The 22961-nt window shown below is 45.6% G+C and overlaps 1 protein-coding gene across 4 annotated transcripts in view; it reads left to right on the top strand.

Moving 5' to 3' along the window:
* Positions 1–22961, top strand: part of LOC119462162 (venom metalloproteinase antarease-like TserMP_B) — a 129360-nt gene that overhangs the window by 67979 nt on the left and 38420 nt on the right. Inside the window, exons 1-4 of one of the 4 annotated variants that reach the window (XM_049672458.1) lie at positions 9325–9467; positions 12282–12445; positions 14044–14133; positions 21827–21863. The exons of 1 other annotated variant lie outside the window; for it this stretch is intronic. In XM_049672458.1, the coding sequence (XP_049528415.1) occupies positions 9407–9467; positions 12282–12445; positions 14044–14133; positions 21827–21863 (352 nt within the window). In that variant the 5' untranslated portion in view covers positions 9325–9406. Of the gene's footprint in view, positions 1–9324; positions 9468–12281; positions 12446–14043; positions 14134–21726; positions 21864–22961 lie in introns of those variants that run through there. 2 more of the 4 variants (XM_049672460.1, XM_049672461.1) reach the window with 2 other exon arrangements.

Below are 22961 nucleotides of genomic sequence, written 5' to 3'. Positions count from 1 at the left end.
AACCGACGTCATCGTGCCAGAGGGCTTCCCAAGCTAGAAGCAGGTGACCTGGTCTGAGTGACAGACATGTAATCCAAGGCCACACTCCTTGCACCAGCACCGAAACCGCGGTCATATATCCGCAGAAACAGGAGAATCCTTAACCGTCTCCCAAAAGAAAGGGGCGCACATGGAAACTATGGAAACTTACAAATGCCCAGAAAACGCAGAGCATCCGAGCGCGGAACAATTGGCTCATAGCCCAGATGGCTAGAATGCAACAGATTCAGCGGGGCCTCCGACTCGCGCTGTGGCCAATGGTGACCCCACTAGCACTGTAACGCGGTTTGGTAGAGTGGTTAAGAAACCGATGCACCTGGGCTTTGATGAGTAGTGGTTTCGTGTTTTGTTTCTTCTAGTACTACATATATTCTGTTCCATGTATGTGCGAATGTTCCTGTGCTTCAAAAAGAGGGATGTGCTCTTAATCGCCGGCCTGTGTTCGGCATGTGACGTCACGAAGCAGATAGCTGGGCGACAACTGCGTGCGCCAAGCTACTTTTACCACGTGACGTCCCCCAGAGTGTATATTATCGGCCAGCACAATAAACAGGGGCTCTTTCCTTTCGTCACCTAGAGCGCAGCTCATCGACTCTTTATTCCGACACACATACGCGTCGCACTCGTATGCAGTGTCACCGCAGCATCGTCTTTAAGCAGCTGCCAGGCGGAAAGTATTTCTACCGCGCTGTGATCGCGAAGAACGCAAAGGGCTTGCCACGTCACAGACATTGAGAGTGTGCATCATTTCGGGCGCAAGAGAACAGTTTAGAGAGCTAAACATTGAGGGCCCACGGTAAAAGCTCAAATGGTGCTGTGTAGGGAGACGATAATCGCTGTGTCTATTCTGAAGTCAGCGAAGCGCAGATGAAAATTTGTTTTGAAGAAAGGCTCAGGAAGATGAATGAAGAAATGGGCGGCTAAAGTACACAAATTGACAGTGTTTAGCGAACACTTTCAAAAGATTTTAAAGGTTACCTGTGGCAGATAGCATAATTCTAGTTCATGAGCTCGTTTACTCGGCGAGGCGAACATTATCTTCTCAAAAATTGAAATGCATAATTGACTAATTGGCAAAATTCGCTAATTAAGTTTTTACTGATTACCTAGCTTATGGCCCATATTGTAATTTACAAATTCTAGCCGTGGAGTTTCCGAGGCGGATCCACTTGGAACGAACTCTGAGGATGACACCAGTTTCGAGATATTATTTCCATAACTTTTGTTGGCGTTCCAGTTACTTTTGTGCTTCAATGCATAAAACGTTTTCTTAAGAAGGTAACTGGAACGCCATTGCATTTCTCCGCAAAGTTCGGAAATTAATATCTCGAAATTTGTGTAATCCTGGGAATTCGTTCCAAGTGGATCCGCCTTGCGAACTCCACGGCTGGATATAATTTGTAAATTGCAATATGGGCGATAAGGCAATTAAAAACTTAATTAATGAATTTTGGTTAATTAGTCGATTAAGCATTTACACCTCTTCGAGTAGACCAGCTCATGAACTAGAATTGTACTGTCTGCCACAGGCAACCTTTAAAAATTTTTGAAAGTGTTCGCTGAAACACCCTATATTTACCTCACAGGACTGTACACGGAATGGAGGAAAGGATCAAGAAAGTTAACAACCAAGTACAGGAAAAAAAGTGTAAAAACAGAACCAGAGCCGCTATTCTGGACATTCCGCCATTTTCTTCGAGGCGTGACGTAGGCGCGACGCTTACAAAATGGCGCCGATAGCCCCGTTTCGCTTTCGTAACGTGACGCAAATTTGACGTTTCGCCTAAGAAACTGTAATGTAGGCATTGAACATAGCGTGGTTGATAAAGCAAAACAGTTTTCCTCCCCAGTGAAAATAAAGCAGCTAGCTCAAAGCGTACGATTATTCGATCAAAATCGTTTCTCGCTTCCGTCGTCTGCATGCGCGCAGGCTGTCGTCTGCTTCATTAGCTAGGATGCGTGTCCTCGGGAAACGGAATGAGTCATCGTATATTGGCGCGCACGCGCTTGCTTTCTACCTTGAGACAATATACGCGACCTGCCAGTGATGAACTGCGCCCGCTCTAGGCCGCGTTATCGCTATCTCGTGATCCGCAAGTGACTCAGCCCGACTCGTCTGGCTGAGAAGCGGCCGAATATCATCGATAGCGTTGCGCGCGCCACAGTTATACGCTTGAGCGACGCAAACGCCGGCACTGCCATCTCTTGTGCACTTCGCCGCTTACTCGCAGCGCGAGAGGAAACTTCAAGGCGCCGTCTTGCGTACATTTCTTTTTGTAAATTAAAAAGTCACCGTTGTCATAGCCTCTGATGACGCGAAAAGTCATTAATATTGATTACAATACAAACACAATAGTGAAAAGTGCGAAATGTCGCAGAAAGTTTGCTAGTTTCAACCAATATTATTTCAAATAAACGTGTTTTTAATAGAAATGATGGTTCAAAACACAAATGCCAACACCACCCGAGAGCGATGCAAATGCTATGAGCACGCGTTGTGAACAAAAGATTTTCATGGCCCCAAATGACAGGGAAAATGCGGCGATACGCATGCCTCTCGACTGACACTGCATATGGCCGCTCATTACCATAATTCGCGCGGCTCGTCGCACTACCAAATTATGGCGGAAAATCTGTGCAATGGCGGCCCAGTGCAACGTCACGCAACGTCAAATTGACGTTTACGAAACGGCCCTTCCTGTGACGCTCTTCACGGGATATTCTTTCAGCCAATCAACAACTGACATGCCGGCTATCTTGAAACGCCACCACATATTCGCGAAATCGCAGATGCATTCCACGGGCTTCTGCACGCTACCGTACACTTTATTTTAAAGCGCTAAAGTCGCAATATAGGTGCTAAGGACCACGCAAAAGTATTAGTCGATAAAATTTGCAGCTCCACGTCACGTTTCGTCATTCTGACGAAAACGCAAAATAGCATTTTGCAAAACTTCCGTTTCCCGGCACAAATTTCAAAACACGTGACCTCTGGACAGCCAATGAGACAGCCAAGATGGCGGATAATGGCGGCCGTGCAGCCGCCATGCGTGTCCAGAATAGAGCCTCAGAGGCTCTATTCTGGACATTCCGCCATTTTCTTCGAGGCGTGACGTGGGCGCGACGTTTACAAAATGGCGCTGATGGCCCTGTTTTGCTTTCGTAACGTGACGCAAATTTGACGTTTCGCCTAAGAAACTGTAATGTAAAATAAGAAAGTTTTCCTCCCCAGTAAAAATAAAGCAGCTAGCTCAAAGCGTGCGATTATTCCATCAAAATCGTTTCTCGCTTCCGTCGTCTGCTTGATTAGCTAGGATGCGTGTCGTCGGGAAACGGAATGAGTCATCGTATATTGGTGCCCACGCGCTTGCCTTCTACCTTGAGACAACATACGCGACCTACTAGTGATGATGAGCGCACGCTCTAGGCCGCGTTATCGCTATCTCGTGAAACGCAAGTGACTCAGCCCGACACGTCTGGCTGAGAAGCGGCCGGACATCATCGATAGCGTTGCGCGCGCCACAGGTATCCGCTTGCGCGACGCAATACGACGCAAGCGCCGGCACTGCCATCTCTTGTGCACTTCGCTGCTTACTCGCACCGCGAGAAGATAAAGCCCCTATATATAGGGGCTTTACGAGAGGAAACTTCAAGGCGCCGTCTTGCGTACATTTCTTTTTATAAATTAACAAGTCACCGTTGTCAAAGCTTTTGATGACGTGAACAGTCATTAATATTGATTACGATACAAGTGCAGTAGTGAAAAGTGCAAAAAGTCGCAGACAGTTTGATACTTTCAACCAATATTATTTCAAATAAACATGTTTTTAATAAAAATGGTGGTTCAAAACACAAATGCCAACACCACCCGAGAGCGATGCAAATGCTACGAGTACGCGTTGGGAACAAAATATTTTCATCGCCCCAAATGACAGGGAAAATGGGGCGATACGCATGCCTCTCGACTGTCATTGCATATGGCCGCTCATTACCATAATTCGCGTGGCTCGTCACACCACAAATTATGGCGCAAAATCTCTGCAATGGCGGCCCAGCGCAACGTCACGCAACGTCAAATTGACGTTTACGAAACGGCCCTTCCCGTGACGCTCTTCACGGCATATTCCTTCAGCCAATCAACAAGCTGACATGCAGGCTATCTTGGAACGCCACCACATATTCGCGACATTGCAGATGCATTGCACGGGCTTCTGCACGGTACCGTCTACTTTCTTTTTAAAGCGCTAAAGTCGCAATATAGGTGCCAAGGACCACAAAAAAGTATTAGTCGATAAAACTTGCAGCTTCACGTCACGTTTCGTCATTCTGACGAAAACGCAAATGCATTTTGCAAAACTTCCGTTTCCCGGCATAAATTTCAAAACACGTTACGTCTGGACAGCCAATGAGACAGCCAAGATGGCGGATAATGGCGGCCGTGCAGCCGCCATGCGTGTCCAGAATAGAGCTACAGGGCCGGTATTTTGTAGCGATGCGTTATGCCTTGTTCTATACTTGTCTTATCATCCACCGCTCGCGGCCGGCTGATCCCGTTGATAACGTGTGCGGACCGTCGCTCTGACCACTGAGCAAGCGCGTTTACCGTGAACAGACATTATCATCGGAAAGGCATCGCTACAAAATACCTGCCTAGGAATTACCGAAAACAAAGTGAGAGAAGCGCAGACAGTAAATTGGATGCAAAAGGTGGAAACAAAATAAGATTTGTTACCTCCCTTCCCAGTCCGTTTTTATTCCGAGACCCCAAGTAGCACATTCGGACAGAAACTATCGAGTACAAGAAAAGGCTCAAGGAGCCGATCAGAGCCCCTAAACTCCCCTGCCAAAAAAGCATTCCCAGAGCCCGCCAGGTTCTAATACACTGTCAGGTCTCGCTTCGCACTGACCCCCAACATCATGGAGCGATGACGAACTAACAAAAGAAAGAACCCATCTTTATATGCCAAAGGGGTCACGGAAACGTCCAAGGAACTTTGCATATCCGGCGGACTATGTTGCACAAAAGAAGCCAATTCAAGGTCACACACCTGCTTAGGGATTGTCCTGTCGCACAAGATACAGAGGAGAAACTTATCGGAGCATGATGTGCCGCCAGCTACGAAGAGGTTATCTCCCCACCACATAACCTACCTCTGGAAACGAGGAAACTTCGTTTGCTATCACTGCGGGAATTCGTCACAGAGAGCGACCTCACCGGACTAGTCTGACTGGACCTCAGCCTATAGCGAATATGCCTCCATAATCCCGCCCTTCAGGCTAAAAACCGTATCTTCTACAAATGAATCTCGTATTAGGTGCGAAACACCTTATGCGCCCGGGCTGTCGGCGTCTCCTGTCGTAATCGTCGTCGTTGTCACGGTGAGCAAGCGGCTCGTGCTCGCGCTCGAAGCATCTTATGCGCTCGGGCTGTCGGCGTCTCCTGTCGTAATCGTCGTCGTAGTCACGGTAAGCAAGCAGCTCGCGCTCGGTGCGCGCTCGTGTCACTGCTCCCGCGTACGTCATCGTCGTCGTTTTGCACAAGCTGGCTGCGTTGAAGCAAGCAGTTCGTGCTCGCACTCGGCACGCGCTCGTGCCACTGCTCCCGCGTTCGTCGTCTTCCACAGCGGGCTGCCTGGCCGCTCATCAATCCAACGTAGAATTTCACTTCTCCCCCGTCGCCGTAATGAGGCCGCGTTTATGGGGTTATGAGCCTTTACTTAAGGCAGTATGAGCCCATTAGCGGTGCATCACTGCATGCTTCGCACCTCCCCAGGTTTCACGTTAGTGCAGCTGCATTTCGCTCAATGGGTCATTCGAGCATCGAGTTTCTTTAGGGGCGAAGCTCCTTAGGGTCGAGCCTTGTCCCTCGTCGCGCCATCGCAGCCACGCTAGTACTCGCCGCTCCCGCTAGAGGCGCAGCTGTGCTCTTTCTCTCTCGTTCCCGACGCGCTCTCTCTCTCGTCGGTAGCTAGGGGCGCTGCGGTGCACAAGGGCTATATAAGCGCTGTATATACTGTACACATGTACATTATATATGTGTATGTATAAAAAATATATACATACATATGTATAGTATATGCACACCACGCTCCGTCTTCCGGAAGCCGGCTTCCGGTTCCACTTCCGGTTCCGGAAGCCAGCTTCCGGCTTCCGGAGAACGCTTCCGTCGTTTTGCCCGAATGATCCCCCGGGCGGTGCTTCGCCCACTCATCATTTTTTTCATTCAGTTATTAACTAGCATCAATCTCAGCATGGGCAATGTTCCCAAATGTGTAATTTGATACACGTAATGATGTTCAAAATTGTACGCCCGGTCAAGTGAGGTACCTGGAGATAAGAAACATCTGACTGTTCGTATCTGGCATACCAACGCAATAACAGTGACGAGGAACAACATCACGTAACCAGAACTAAGTAGCGTACCCTGTTCGTTGAAGGAGCAAAGCGTAAAGTCGCAGCGTAAATTATTGATTGAAAGGAAATTATTCAGCATGAATTAGCTACTCCGTGCCTTTTCTTAGAAACTGGTGCCTCTGCGCAGCAATCATGGCTCTTTGCAGCAGAATGATTTGATACGGTCACCTCCTTGACTATATATATCGACTCGAGGGACTGTTGTTATCCTTTATATTCGAACAGAAATGAATATTCGGCTAATTCAGATGGTGAATTACTAAATAAAGACTATGAATATCCGCACTCCCTTTGTTCTCATTCTTGACGTTGCTTATAACATCGAGCGTGTCAAAAGAAGCGTGAGGTCAATATCCAGTAATGGTTTATGATCACTGTTTATATTCTGCATAAATGATTTTGACATTGCCATGTGTTATACATGGCGTGTACATGGCGCACCACTGTGTCATTACGTTCAACATGGCTGGCCGTAACGATTGTAGTGAACTCTCGATGAGTATTAGCGTTCTTTTGCATTTGGTTGGCAAACGCTTTCACCGAAGTATCACTGTTATCTACTGACTTGCTTACGAGCATTGTACGATGAGGTGTGTGTAACAAAACATTACTCGCCATCTCGGCCCTGGGGAAGTTAAATGCTGCCAAATTTCACTAACTGCTAAGTTTTTTTCGCTGACTAAATGCCTTTAAGAGAAAATGCGATAAGGTTCCTGACTGTTTTAACATTGTGCGATGAGTCGTGCTCCCTAAAGCGCTGCAGAAAGTAGATCCTCTTCCTTTCCACACTCACTCGCTCTCTCTCTCGCCCCTGAGCGATTACATGTGATATGCTTACGGGCTTTATTCAAGTTATGTTATTTTTCTTTGAATTATACAGGGCGTTGTAGCAGCCTTGTCATCATCACCATCAGCCTATATTTCATGCCCACTGCAGGACGAAGGCCTCTCCCTGCGATCTCTAATTACCCCTGTGCAACGTGCGCTATGAGAAAGCAACCAACTTAGTCATGTTCCTTGTCCTCCTGAGCAACTCAAATGTTACTGTGAGCGTAGCTAATTAACAGCAATAGCTAATTAACTAATTTTGAAAGTGTCATTTTAAGCGGAAAGTCTGAAATGCGACAGTTGTAGATCTTATTGAAGAAAATCTCAATAATATGTTTCCATAAAAAAACTGCCAGCCCTTCAACTGGGGTGGAGATGGAAGACCAGTGAAGCTGAACTATGTTAGGAATTATGTATTTCCACTTATGACTATTAAGATGTAATGGTGTAATTAAAGAATGAGAAATATATATGATCCGGTGGTTTTCATTTATTTAGTGACCACAGCGACCATGGCCTTATGGTCGCTACGGTACACCGCCATAGGGTGTACGGCAAAGGCTGGCACGTTCTTCATAAACACGTCACCAACGCCGCGCGCGTTCGGTGCGAACGCGGCAAAACGCTGCCGCCGTCGACAACAGTTGTGCGCATGGTTTGTGTGACCGCACACAACCGCTGTCAAAACGCTGGCTACGTGACGAACGGCTAAGCGCCGTTGTCGACACTGTTAGGGGAGAGGCGGGCGAGAGCCCAGAGAGAGTCGGCAGCAGAGGCCGGCAGGGCTGCGCGCATGCGCCGCAGTGGGAGAGCGGGCACGCACAATCTAGAGTGCCTCAATGCCCTCCACGCCCACCACTCCCCTTCCAAAGGGAAGTCGCGTTTGCTCTCCGCCGTGCGTTCGCTCCCCGTGAAAGCGCGCATCCCTCGCCCTTGCTCGCGTTCACTCGCACATACAGCATACGGCCAATGAGAGTTTTTTTTCTATTGCCGGACGCGATTATCGAAAGGTGAGCCCTTAACAGCTTCGCTGTAATAGCTGCTATGGTTTTAATGTTTCTGGGCTGCAGAGAAAGCTCGCAAAGTTTCGCAGATGTACTACGTGACAAGGCGCTTGCGCGCAAATACATTATTACCCTCATACACGCTACCAACGAACGGTCTTATGTTGCATGCCGGCTAAACGGATCGAATACAATAGTGTTTCAGTTGAGCGTATACGGGTTTGTGTTCTGCTTCGCTCGGACCGGCATGTGCTAGCGATTTCCATCCGCACACTACATTTTCTAAACAGTGCTTAAACAATTGCTCGAAAGCGCTGCAGGCGCGCGCAACGTTTAAAAGTACGTGGAACTGAAATTTCTACAGCTACAGCTGGAAACGAACAGCTTCACTAAAAATTGAACTGTGATTACACAGGGTTACACAAGGCTACTGTGTCGTTTTTTTTTTATTCTACCACCTTAAATGAAGAGCCGCGCGTCATCTTCATGGTCCATCATCTGCTAGGTGTTGCTTAAGCCAGCTATAGCCAAAATGTTTTTCAGGTCCGGCGGTATAGCTTCATCATTAAGTGGCTATTAGACATAGGGCTAATGCCAGAAAGAACGTACATTCTAGATTCTACAGGGTTACACAAGTCTACTGCGCCGTTTTTTTTATTCCACCGGTGTAAATGAAAATCCGTGCGTCATCTTCATGGTCTATCATCTGTTAGGTGTTGCTCAAGGCAGCTGTAGACAAAATGTTATTCAGGTCCGGCGACATAGCTTGACCATTAGGTGGCTGTCGCACAAGGGATTAATGCCAGGACGAACGTAAAGTCCAGATTATACAAGGTTACGAAAGTCTACTGAGTCGTTTGTAAAGGAAGAGCCGTGTGTCGTCTTCATAATCTATCATCTGCTAGGTGTTGCTCAAGCCAGCTGTAGCCAAAATGTTATTCAGGTCCGGCGACATAGCTTGACCTTTAAGTGGCTATCACACATATGCCAATCACACAATGCCAGGAAGAGCGTACATACTAATGTCGTAGCGTGCATCGGCCACACTAAGGGTCACATTTCGTTGCCCATAAATTGATCTAGAAAACCATCATGTCACGCTTACTTCAAGCGTCCCAATAATGATTCTATTCGCGCTGCGGCTGCTGTTTCTTCTCAAGGCATCATGTTTCGGAAGTCCAGGTGAGCTGTGTTTGACGAGTGTGGTGCCAGTTTTTTAAACTGTTCGGCAAAGATTTATTAATCGTATCATTGCAGACGACGCACATTTAAGGGCTCAACAAAAATATTGATCACGTTTGCAAAAAAGTATATTTGTTTTCTCTATTGTTCAAGAACTATCAATGCGGACCTGCCTTCTTTCTGTTAAGCATCTCAGTTCGTATACAAAAAAAGTTCATACGCTCCTAAGAGTAGATGTCCGCCAATCCTGATGTCGGATATAACATAAAGCGAATCCTCCCAAGGAATGACACACTTGCGAACGAAAACCATTTTTGACTTCTACCCCGTGTTACCACAGTATGCCAAGTAAACGAAGATTTGCAAGTGACTTTGCAAATCGAGAACTGTATGCTTTCCAGAAATCAGGAAGCTGTAAAAGTCAATAATTTATTTCATTGAATTAAATTACGGGGTTTTGCATGCTAAAACTGCGATATGATAGTGAGGCACACCATAGTGGGGACTCCTAATAAATTTTGACCACCTGGGTTTTTTTAAAGTGCGCACAACCCACGGTACACGGGCGGTTTAGCATTTCCCCCCATATTAATTTGCGGCCGCCCCGGCCATGTTTCGATCCCACACCCTTGGGCTTAGCAGCGCAACACCAAAGCCTCTATGCCACCACGGCAGGGTAAGACAATGATTTTCCCCAAATGTTTATGATACAGCTGTCGCAAAGGTGTCGCAAAAATTGCTATGACTAAGCAAAAATTTTCTTACATGTATGTGCGGGCTTCGGGGGAAACTGAGGAAAATATTTAGCAGTCATCAAAAAGCAACGACTTCGACGTTTGGTGATTTATTGGTTTTTTATTCAGCTATATGGTAGCCGTGAATGACGTAGTCGATTTTCTTGTGGCGTCAGTTTCGGTCCAGGCTTTCGAAAACTGTGTGCCAAAGGATTCGATGGAAATTGCTAGATTTTGCAACTAGCTATATGGAGACGGGGATAGTTGCACGGGAAGTATCATTGTAGCAAAGTTGCACGCACGCTAAAAGAAGAGGCCCCCGTGTCTTGCGCAACTACCTTTTGCATCGGCCACCCACTGCCTTCGGGCATGCCTAGAGAGAGAGAGAGAGAGAGAGAGAGAGAGAGAGAGAGAGAGAGAAAAGGTAAAGAAAAGACAGGGAGGTTAACCAGACGTTATCTCCGATTGGTTACCCTGTACCGGGGTAGGGGTAAAGGGATGCGAAAGGAGAGAGAGAGAAAAAATGTAAAAGTAAGAAAAAGGAAAGAGAAGAAACACACATACACGCACGCACGCACACACACACACACACACACACACACACACACACACACACACACACACACGCACACGCACACGCGCACGCGCACGCGCGCACGCGCACGCACACACGCACACACGCGCACGCGCACACACACGCGCACGCGCACGCACACGCAACACACACACACACACACACCACACACACACACACACACCACACACACACACACACACACACACACACACACCACACACGCACACACGCACACACGCACACACGCACACACGCACACACGCACACACGCACACACCACACACACACACACCACACACACACACACACACACACACACACACACCACACACACACCACACACACACACACACACACACACACACACACACACACACACACACACACACCACACACACACACACACACACACACACACACACACACACACACACACACACACACACACACACACACAAGAAAAACAGAACCGTTCCCACACCAGTCTCAACACAAACTCAACACGACTACCACACCAGTCACATTGTCACGAGTCCGTGTCATTAAATAACGCAGCAGGCTTCAGAGGGCTCGCGCCGTTGTTTGTGTAGGCCATTACCAAGAGGCAGCCTAGAGCTAGAGCTTGCGAAGTGCTAGTGCACAAGGTTTGCACCAGCGTGACACAATGCCAGATGTACGGGTGGGCTGGCGGGTTCATGCAGAAATAAAAATATATTAGAACGTTGTGGCACATTTGCCCCTTAAGACCCTGCGTGCCATAGAACGGCTGCACCAACAGTTTGGCACGTGTTATGGGATTGTCCGAAGTTCGAAGTCCTGCGGCGGAAGCATCGGGCTCAAGTGCCTGTCACGAAGAGTAGATCCGTGCATCGGCGGAGGCTGGCAGTGTTTTGCGAACGCTTTACTGACTCTATTATTTTTCTTTTCTCTCCTTCCTCTTTCCGCCTCCCCAGGTAGCCAACAGGGCACGTCCTTGGTTAACCTCCACACCTTTCCCTCTTCGTTTCTCTCTCTCTCTCTCTCTCTTTATGTTTTTGCAGTAGAGTTGGGCAGCCTCCGGATGGTGCAGTGCGGAGCACCTCTCGATGACTGGCACATTGTTTTCCTTTCTCAACCCTCCTATCCTTCATCCATTTATGCCAACGAGCCATTTTTTAATGAATAAAGCTTGATAATTGCAGTCAGTAAGGAAGCAATCACCGAATGCAAGCGTTTATTCATCACTTCGCCGTCGAGCACATTGTTTCAGCAGCTCGTGGTAAACACTCCTTGTACAGATTCGTGTCCAGCAGTATACGACAGCTTCGTGTTTTGCAGCCCTTCTGCCTAGCAACAAGACAGCCAGTAGTACGTTATCATTTATACAGTACCAATACGTAACACTGACCTTTGTGCATACAACTTGGCGTATTATGCAGCAAAAGTAAGCTTCAAGAAAGACAAGTATGAGCATGCCTCACCTCGCCCGCCTTTTAATTCTATTGCTGCCGTTCCTGATTCCAGAGCCGGGCATCATCTACCCAAGAATGCTGAGTTCGAGAGCTGACACGGGGGAAAAAGTGATAAAACTCTCGGATCAGCTGACACTTAATTTGGAAAAAAGCACCATCTTTCCCGAGGAGCTTCTCGTGCACACATCTGTTGATGGTACGCCAGCGCGCTATCTTGTAAGTCCTCTTGTTGTAATATTTTGTAATATTTTGTGGTGCAACACTAAAACAGCAAAACAGCTGGAAAGATGAGGTATACGAGTATCATAGGAATAAAGAAGGCTCAATAATGTATCGTTTAAAACAGCTAAGGATCAGCGCTTAAACAGTTGACCGACAAGGGACATATCCTTAGGAGATGTGACTCAGCTTGTACAACGGCGATAACTCAATAGACGACGTGGGCATTGAAACACGTGGTTCCACTGCCTGTGTTTCGAATTTTAGCGAGCAAGACAGACACCAATATTTCTAAAAAAGGCACGCTTCTGTGATATTCCAAACAATTGAACGCTCTGGAATTTATTTTCTTAAATATAGCGCCCGATATAGTAAAAATGCAGCCTTTTGCAGTCTATTGAAACAATAGAAATCTGAATGGAACGGTCACAATTACACGACAACGACAACGTATATGTTTGTGCCAATTGTGCAGGCGCGCTTGTGCGTCATTACATTATAGTTAAACAGCGGTGATGTAGACGAAATATGAAAACTCAGTTCCGGCACTCAGTATAAGAAAAGCAAAAGTAAATATTGTATTTGCTGCTGAAAATTACTCCCTAATTGATAATTTTAGCATTCCTTTATGCGCGTAATTTCTGGCGATTTGGGTTTCACTTCCCTGCTCCGAGAGCACAGGGCCCACTTGGTCATTGACTACTGGTCCTAAAGACAAGATATTTTAAAATATACTAATGACATATCGACTTACATACGTCACTGAGACCACGGAAAAACAGAACAAGTTAAAATGCAAGAAAGGAGGAGAGAGACTCTTTTTTTATTTGAAATGGAGATACTTTTGTTGGCGTATATGTAATCACGTACATGCATAGGGAAAGGTATCGAAGACAGAAAAGGTAGATCTCGAAGAAGGAGGACAGATAATGAAAACAAAAGGCAAGAAAAAAGTATCACGGTATGTACAGGTGCAAGAAAGGCGAAGGGGCTGAGGTAAACCCGCTAAAGCTTTACATTTAGGCCAATGTCTGGAAGGAACGTGAAAAAAAAATTAAAGCAGGATGTTGCATTGAAGAAGGAGCCATAAAACCAAGTCTTCTTCCTCGATCTGGTGGTTCTTGGGAAGCAGAGCCCATTTTACTGAAATAGCAAGTCTTCTCGTCTTTGTAACCTGGACATTCCAATAAAATTTGTTCGCGCCTTCTAACACACCACATTTATCCCATTAAGGGTTGATAGCGTTCAGACGAAGTCAATGATACACTGTCTCAAGGTGACGGAGGCGCTAATTTCGCAGTCTTGATTATAAGACGTGGCCAAATCAGTGGAGAAAGTGATGTGGAGCAACCGACTCTTTTCGACAATTCCTTTCCGCATGCGATCATTTGTTTGTCATTGTTGATGCGTTGTACTTGTAAAATATTTTCCGAAGAAAATTTGTTAAACCCAGGTCTCTGGAGGCAGCTAGATCCGCTTTTTTATTTCCGGAAATGTCGCAGTGTGTCTAGAAATCCAATGCCATATGATAGTGTGGCCAGTGACAGTTGCCATATGATGAATGTAACCAATATCATGCGTCTTTTTTCTCACAGGTTAATGGGAAAGACCAGGAAGCGAACCTCTACCACGACATACAAAACATGGCATCCCTCGATGTATCCGAAGAAGATGGTCTTGAGATAGTAAGTGTAATTCATTGATAAGAACACCCCGTATTTGACGTTTTGCCAAATGTATAATCAGCAACATTAGCAAACTTTTGGCTGCTTTAGCAAAATTTACATTGCCATCACCATCACATACGGGATACGAGAGCACAATTTTAGTTTTGTAAAAGCGGTTTGCCGCAGTTGATTGACATTAGGGGAATTAAAAGCTAGTACTATACTACTTTAATTAGTAAACATTGGCATCTTAGCAAGAAACACCAAGGTAGACTAAAGATGCCGCTGACTTTTCGCTCAGCAACCTCCATATTTCGGTTGGTGATTTTCAAAAACAAGGGTATTGGTGTCAGTACAAGATCAGCTTAAACAGAAACGGGAATTGTTTTAAATAATTTCAATATATTGTTAAACGCGATTACACAGAGCACAAATCATCTGCCTGTAACCACCGATTTTTGTGCATTCTGTAGTCTTATAGCAGCGCGGCTGGGCCCTAGTGAAGGTACAGGCAGCTGTGAGGTAATTTCGCTAGTATATTTTGCAGCATTACAGTGTTCTGGCACACTGCAACAGTGGCAACTGCAACTACATTCCTGCTGAGTTGAGTGATTGTGTTCACTGCTACCTACGACCCTCGTTGTGTGATCGCGGTGATTTTCAGTATTAAAATTCTGTGGCTCTTTTAAAGCTTTCTGTTTTGAAGCATGTGGTTCGCACCGGGCTTGCAATGTGGCCGAACTACACTCTAGTATCAAGAATGTTTGATAATATGTGTTATCATTAATTATTTAAATTTTGCATCATGGCTGTAGGCTGTTTGGCTCACAAGGACTACAGTTTCCTGTAATTAGACGTTAGAGTTTACAGCAACAATGTTGATCTTTTTGGTATATCGCCCGACTAAAGTACAAAGAAAAAGAAATGCTGCTTGAGCAGAGAACACAAAACAGCAAACCAGTTCCGACTATCATAAAATGATGGTCTGAGCATCACGTTTTCCTCCGGCATGTGTAGGCTGCCAATAGCGGCAACTGTTGACACCATCTTGCTTGCACGAATTTCTTTAAGTAAGCGACTGTTAAACCAACAAGCATGCTCAGTATTTCAACATGTAAAAAATAACAACGGGACTCCAGTTTCTTTCCTGTCATCATCATTTATGATCATGTATTGTACCCTTGACGGCCCCTTGCAGGGTATTATATAAAGAGGGGGGGGGGGGGGGCAATGTTTGGAAATGTTGACATTAAAAATTAAATTAAAATCTGGGGTTTTACGTGTCAAAACCTCGATCTGAGTATGGGCACGCTGAAGTGGGGCACTCCAGAAATTTTGACCACCTGGGGGTCGTTGACGTGCCCAGCACACGGGCGTTATTGCATTTCGCCCCCATCGAAATGCGGCCGCCGTGGCCGGGATTCAATCCCGTGACCTCGTGCTTAGGAGAGCAACGCCATAACCGCTAAGCAACTACGAAGGGTCAATGTTGACATACATTAGTCATAGGAGTTGTTAAATGAATGATACTTTATTAAAAGGAAGCTTTGACAGTGAATTATTCAAACAACAAGGATTAAATGAACAAATACAATAAATAAGCAAGCTCTGACAGAATGAACAGACAAAAAAGGAGACGAAAGTATTCAATGGCATGAAATATTAATAAGTTTGTGCAAACAGCAATAATGAACGGAAAGAAATGTACAGGTGTTAGTACATGTGCTTCGTAAACATGTCTCTAAATGTTTTAGGATCACGTTCATTGACAATGCGATCAGGGAAACAATTCTATGATTCAATCACAGAGAGTAAAATGATTGAATACAGGACATTGTAGGTGTTGTATACTGATAGAGTTCGAAAGGCGGTAGAGGACCGGGCCAGGGGCCATAGAAGCGTTCCTCGTAGATTATGGAAGCTGTAATTGAGCTTGTGGAAAAGACATAGCTGGCTTATTTTTCGGTGCAAGCGCAGAGTGGTAAGACCAAGGGCTGGTTTGACATTCGAGATACTGGTGCGATGATAGTAATTAGAGGAAAAAATCAAAGCCCCTTTCTTAAAGAGACATGCTTGAACGCGAAGCTTTCTCCCATGCAAACTGAATCGAAGTCCAAAGCCAACGGCCACGCAACGAAACACACACACACACACACACGCACGCGCACGCACACACACGCACACGCACACGCACACGCACACACACACACGCACACACGCACACACACACACACACACACACACACACACACACACACACACACACACACACACGCACACACACATACACGCACGCACGTACACACGCACACACACACATACACGCACGCACACACGCACACTCACACGTGCGCACACACGCATACACACATACGCTCACACACACTTTCACGGACGACTCTAGACTTGCACAGTATTGCCGTGTGATCGCTGTGGTAGACGGTCAGAGGCTCTGCCGTTGCCGATACACGGGAGCGGCCTTACGGCCACGATAGCGCTCGCACCACCTTCCTACACAGGAAGGTTTCTTGCTCCGTGGCTCGCACTTAGGTTCGCGTACGGCAGCCTCTACTGCCGTGCGCAGCGCCCGCGGCCTACCCATGGTGACGGCCGGGAATGCATGGCGCAACGCGCGTAATTCAATGCAGACATATACAGTTCGTCTGGGCAACGTGGCGTTGCAGTTCCCATTGTTCTTATCGGTACAACTGCGAATGTAAACTGTAGTGTTGTTCTACGATACGTATGTCGTGCGCCGTTGTTCTATTGCGTGCGCAGACGCGCAGCCGCTGTTATATTGTGCGCGCAGATGCGCAGATAGTTCCATTATGCAAGTTGGCTTTCCTGCAGTCAGTTTTCGGCGCTCACGAACGAATCAGTGAGACATAGAATAGTTCGCTTTAATAAAGCGAGCCGAACGGGTTTGTATGGATTCCAGGGCATTCATTAGATAAGTTTGATGGGGGGACAAGATAGCAGGCGCATACTCGAGTTCAGTGCGCACGAAGGATTAATAAGAAAGTTTTCGAACAGACGGTGGACATATTGAAAGGGATCTCCTCATAAGGTCACGTGTTTTTGCTGTGTCAGCGGCTATGTTTAACGCGTTGCCACTCCAGTTAAGGGACCTTATTATTTTGACACCGAGGTATATACCAATACGAATCTACGCGTTCAATTGCTGTTAGGTTTAGGTAATAATTAAAGCAGAGGTTAGAGCGCTTCCGCGATACCTGCGTGAATTTCCATTTTGACGTGTTCAGTTGCATCTGCCAGAGAGAGCACCACGTAGTTTTTACGTTGAGGTCGTTTTGCAGTAAATATTTGTCAATTGTTGTACTAATGCGCCGATAGACAACGCAGCCATGTGTGAAAAGGTGGATAAAAGAAAAGAGCTCGACTGGAAGATCGTTAATGAAGATCGATTCCCATCTCCGTCGGGCACCCACTGGTTCAAATGGGCACAAGTGTACCCTAGCCTGGCGTTCGGTTTTCTTCCAGGGCGATACACTTGGGAAAGGAGCCTGTATCCTAAATTCCCTTCTAAACCCTCGTGAGCACAAAAAAGGAGGTTTAGGCCGTTCCAACCGCAGTTCTAACCTCGGATGGCCTTGTTGAGGAGCATCCGCCGCGGCTGTGGGAGGCAAGTGCTGCCGCCGTGTACCTTCGGGTAAAATAGATGCAAGCGAAATCCTGGCCTGGTGCTCGGCCATTATGAGACATCAACGCTTGGAAAAGGGTGTTTGTCCCCGACTCGAAGGCGTTCGCACCTCAACAGGCGCATTTGGGGAGGCACACGTATAATAGTCGCCATCGAAGAGGCCCAAACCTTATTTTTTTTAAGGCATTCAACAACTCGTTTGCTATCACGCAGCTCTTCACCTCCAGACTCCTGGGTTTTGCCCGACCAGAATAAGTGTGAAGAAAGACCCACACAACGACACTGATCGGGTTTTTTAAGAAGCTTGGATGCTGCCAGTGCACACTGTGTACGCAAATGTCTTTTGTGCTCACGAGGGTATCGAGGGTAATTTAGGGCGCAGGCTTCCTCCCAAGCGTATGACCCCTGAAGAAAGCCGAATGTCAGGCCGGGGTTGGGTGCCCGGAGGCGGTGGGAATCGAACCCACAACCTGCTGCAGCCGAGTCGGGTGCTTGGCTGCGAGAGGGTCGAGAACTGACCTTTGCGGGATACCGCTCGTCGTACTAGATACACGACTGCCAAATGCAGTGAATTGCATGCGATGGGAAAGAAAACTCTGGATGCAAGATAAAAACTAAGGGGTCGAGGGAGAGGCATGCAAGTTTACTCATTAAGTGACAATGAGGAATCCGATCAAAAGCTTTCGAGAAGTCGAGGTATGTGACGTCGGTCTGCAGACGGGAATCCAAATTCAAGTGCAAGTCGGTTGTTTATTCAAATAGTTGAATTTGGCATGACAGGCCTGCGCCAAAGCCCTGATGTATTGGGAAACAAAGCTGTCCCAAGTAGAGCTGTTACATTTTGGATCGTGCAGACTAGTCCGATGTTGGACTCTACTTGGCTGAAACATATTTTAGTTATATTTGTAGTGTAAATAAAGTTTCTTTAGGTTATGGCTTAATTAAAATTGGAATGTTTCTTCGTCTCCTCGAAAGTGCTCCCAATGAGGTAGCGAGACATCGAGCATAAGTAATTTGGCATCGATTATGAATTCAAGGGAGGCTAGTTGTGATCACACGAAAGTGACTCCGGACTCATTAAAAATCTGCACAATACAGCGCATGCCATAGCAAGCGAACGTTAGTTATCAGTTTGTCAAACAACAAACTAACAGATAATCTCACTCACCTGGGGAAGTAAGGCCCATAGCTGAAGTGCCCACATAGGCATAATTCATAGCTTAACACGCTAGCCACGCGCTAGAACAAGTGAGGTCTTGAATAAAGATTGACACGGTAGTGTGCGTTGGAGGTGAAATTGAAGAGTTTGTGTATGAGTAGCAGTGAGAGAGCGAAGGGCAGCGTAGCGGTAGCCAGCGGGAGCAATTCTTGTATAAAAATACGTAAAAGTTTCCATTAACCTTTAACCAGAAATCCGCGAGCCATCGATGGCACGCTTCCTTATACGGGTACTACTTACTTTAACAATAAATAAGTCATTTAAGTGCCTCCAAATAATCTTCTGGTGTGTTTTATTGTTGTCAAGTATGCACATTTGGTTTGCTGACTTCAATTTTCTGAGTCGGTTATTTAACATTTACAATATTTATAAACACTTTTACATTCGCAGAAGCACGGGCAGACATGACGTGTTTAAATAGCTTAGATTTATGTTTCAACATGTGTGGATAGGCAGGTGTAACCCGAACCTTAGGTGACTTGGCAGTAGCAACTATCATTTTAATAGGGAATCACTTATCGCAAAGTACTCTCATAGTGAAAAAAAAACCTTCATAGTATCCATAAAATAAAAGTTTTTACCACCCAACCAATAGCATCCATAAAGGAATGATAAACTGAAAATACTATCCCAACAGGTAGCACAGACAGATGCACGAAAAAAGTCACGTGTTTAATCCGTTATACAATGAGAAAAACACACATAAAACACGATTGACCCAAAAAAGATACTGGAAACTAACATGCCAATGATACAAATACTGCACAGTGAGCACTCGCACCACAAGCAATAGTCCAAGCACCATACGCATGCAATATCAACAAGAAAAAGGTCGATGGCACTTGAGGAGGTAGCTATTCTTGTCGGCGTTGTTATTGAGTTTCCAAAGCCATTTGATGTGATCACAGATTGGAATTCCAGATTAAGAGATGAGTGTTGAATTACATCGACACTAATGTCGCCACCGACAATTTTACAGTATTGTTTGGCGAACATAGGAGTTATCAATGCTCTTATTAAACTTATTCGAGACAACTTTTTTGCGAACAATAAGTCAGCAAGGTCTGGTAATTTTCGCTCGCCTAGAAACCTTCACTTGCATAATGTACGCCTTCCAAAGCTATATATACTGCATTGACACTACGGCACGTAGGGATACTGCGATAACCGCACGAGAGCCCTGAACGTTTCGTTGACGATCCACTATCTTCCCATCTGGTTTTGAAGAAGTGTAAGAAGCAGAAATTCAGAGGACGTGAGTGCCGATCAAGTGGCTATAAAAATAGACACAATGTTTTTTTCGGTTTTGTATTTCCGCTGAAACTTTATTTAAGCTATGCCACGCCTTGCTATATGACCTGCGGCATATGCGGGTTATATTGCCACACCATTCTACCACTAACGTTGTTCATACCTTGTCTTACATTCTTGACAAAGCTATTCCTCGGAATTTTGACAAGGACAACCCACAAACAAATTTCATGAAGCAAAACACCCACATCGCATGCCGTTTATGTTAAATATTCTCAGACTGAAATATTAAAAGTGCAAAACAATAACGGAAAACTGAAAATGATGCAACTTTTTTCGCGGTTGTGCACTATCTCTGGGATCGGCCCACGCAAAAGGCCGCATTTATACCAGAAAGCTCGCCTTCGTGCATAGCGTTCGGCGCCAGCGTTTCCCGGTAACCATTAAGGCTGCACAAGCTGCAGTTGCCGGGAAGCGTAAGAAGCAGTCAGGGGTCTTTGAATGCTATCGCGTGCCACTCCTGAAAGCGAAGCTTAAGCGTTCTCTAAATTTTTAATGCCGTAATGTAGTGCGCAAACGGAATTCTAGAGAGCATATGCATGACTACGTCATGCTTGCTAGAGAGCTACTGTAGTGATGCAATGAACTTAATGTGCGTTATATTATCCGCTTTTATCAAAGAATTCAGAAAAACCGAAATATTTCTCACCGTTATTTCAAATTTTCTCAATTGTAGCACGAAGCAGTCAAATAGAGCTTCTCGTTAGCTTCAAACAATAGCTAGTCTGAGATATTTGTGCTCTACTTGTTCGTAGCATGAGAGATGATCTAGATAGAGTGTCATTTAAAGAAAAAAAAGTATCTCGAATGTACAACGTGAAAATTGTGGCCTGTTTGCAGTGCGAAATATATATATGGTCTTTCGGTCACTGTTTAGAACTATACAGGGTGTTTCAGCGAAGACTTTCAAAAATTCTGAAAGGTTGCCTGTGGCAGATAGCACCATTCTAGTTCATGAGCGGGTCTACGCGAAGAAGCTGGTGCTTCAATGCATACAGCGAGGTATTGTTAAGGAACCAACTGGAACGCCAATGCATTTGTCCGCAAAGTTCGGGAATTAATATCTCGAAACTGGTGTCATCCCAAGGAATTCGTTCCAAGTTGATCCGCCTTCCGACCTCCACGGCTACAATTTGTAAATTGCAATATGGGCCATCATGTAACTAGTTAAAACATATTTAGTGATTTTTACAATTATTCGATTGTGCATTTCAATTTCTTGTGCAAGTAATGCCCGCCTCTTCGCGTAGACCACCTCATTAACTAGAATTGGGTTATCTGCCGCAGGCAATATTAAATAAAATTTGAAAGTGTTCGCTGGAACACCCTGTATAACGAGGAACGGCGTCTGTAGACACCATTAGATTTAAGGATAACCACATTTAGGATTACGGTATTATCATCAAAATTGCGTTTGCAGCTTGGCGTGTTAGGACACACGTTGAGAATAAAGCCACTGCCTGAAATGGAACGTTCTATTGATGGTCACATTGCTCACATGCTTTACCACTGTCGATGAGCCGGAATTTCTACATGGTGATGAGCCCAAAGATTATGGTGAGTGACAACCACGCATACTTTCATACTGAAAAGCTATCTTTTGCGCAAGACCACTGTTTTTGTAATACCTTTTTTGGCAGTATTTAACAGGCCTTCTGCAGTTTGTAATGCGAAAGTAAACGATTCGGTAGAGGCCACTGTAAAAGTACCATTTCTGTATTCTGTGTGGCTTTGCTAATCAGTGCTAATGATTCGTTACTGTACTGGGACATATTGGTAAGGCAGTGGTGTTTTGCATGAGTCTTAGGGTTTCTTGGCTTTTGATATGTATAACTACAATCCACACAATTCAGGAGGGTTAGAGGCCCACTGTATCACCGCTTTACATTGTCAGTATTTTTCAAAAAAACAAAACAAAAAAACTGAGCGGCGTGGGTTCTCAAAACCCCAAAACACGGCCGTACAAGTCTAAGCTTTGAAAATAATTCTCCTGTATGTATTAATAGCCCATCTTATAAAGAGGAAAACGTAAAGCGCACATGGAGTAGCACAGTGCATGTGAAAGCCACCGTGGGAGCAACACTTTTCAGTCGTTACTTAAAACAAAGTCGTCGGTAAGATGTCTTTCTGGGCTTGTAATTCATTTATTGTGCCTGGTGGCAATGCATATGCCAATAACCGTTGTCTGTCGCTGGTTGCCGTGCTACGCGTCGTAGTGGTTTGCTTTTGATTTAGCTTGATCGGTGCGCACCAACGAAGTCCGTTTCTTGATCTGAGATTTGCACAACTGCCTGCGTCGCTCGCTCTAAGTGAGCTTGTTAAAGGTTGTTTTTAGGTCATACGTTTGTAAATGTTTATACAGTATGTTTCTGCCCATTGCAAGCTTGCTTTTATCAGATAGCCGATGCAGTCGTTTGCTGAGCAAAATAATGCACAGTAGCACTGTATGCTGCGTGGCTCCATTGGTGAAAACCGGCACCCGCTCACAAATGCAAAGGCCGACAATCACCTCTCCCAGAATTTTGCTTTCTGGCCGAGTAAATACAGTTAGCCACAGTATTGGTATTTGAGACTGCAGTAAAGCAAAATAATCAATTCTGATATCTCTTTAATTACTCAGTGGTGTGACTTTTACAGCGTAAGCTGTTTTGGGCG

Source organism: Dermacentor silvarum, chromosome 8 (assembly GCF_013339745.2).
Source record: "Dermacentor silvarum isolate Dsil-2018 chromosome 8, BIME_Dsil_1.4, whole genome shotgun sequence".
NCBI lineage: Eukaryota > Metazoa > Arthropoda > Arachnida > Ixodida > Ixodidae > Dermacentor > Dermacentor silvarum.
The sequence above is the reverse complement of the archived record's forward strand: the minus strand, read 5'-3'. Positions and strand labels throughout refer to the sequence as shown.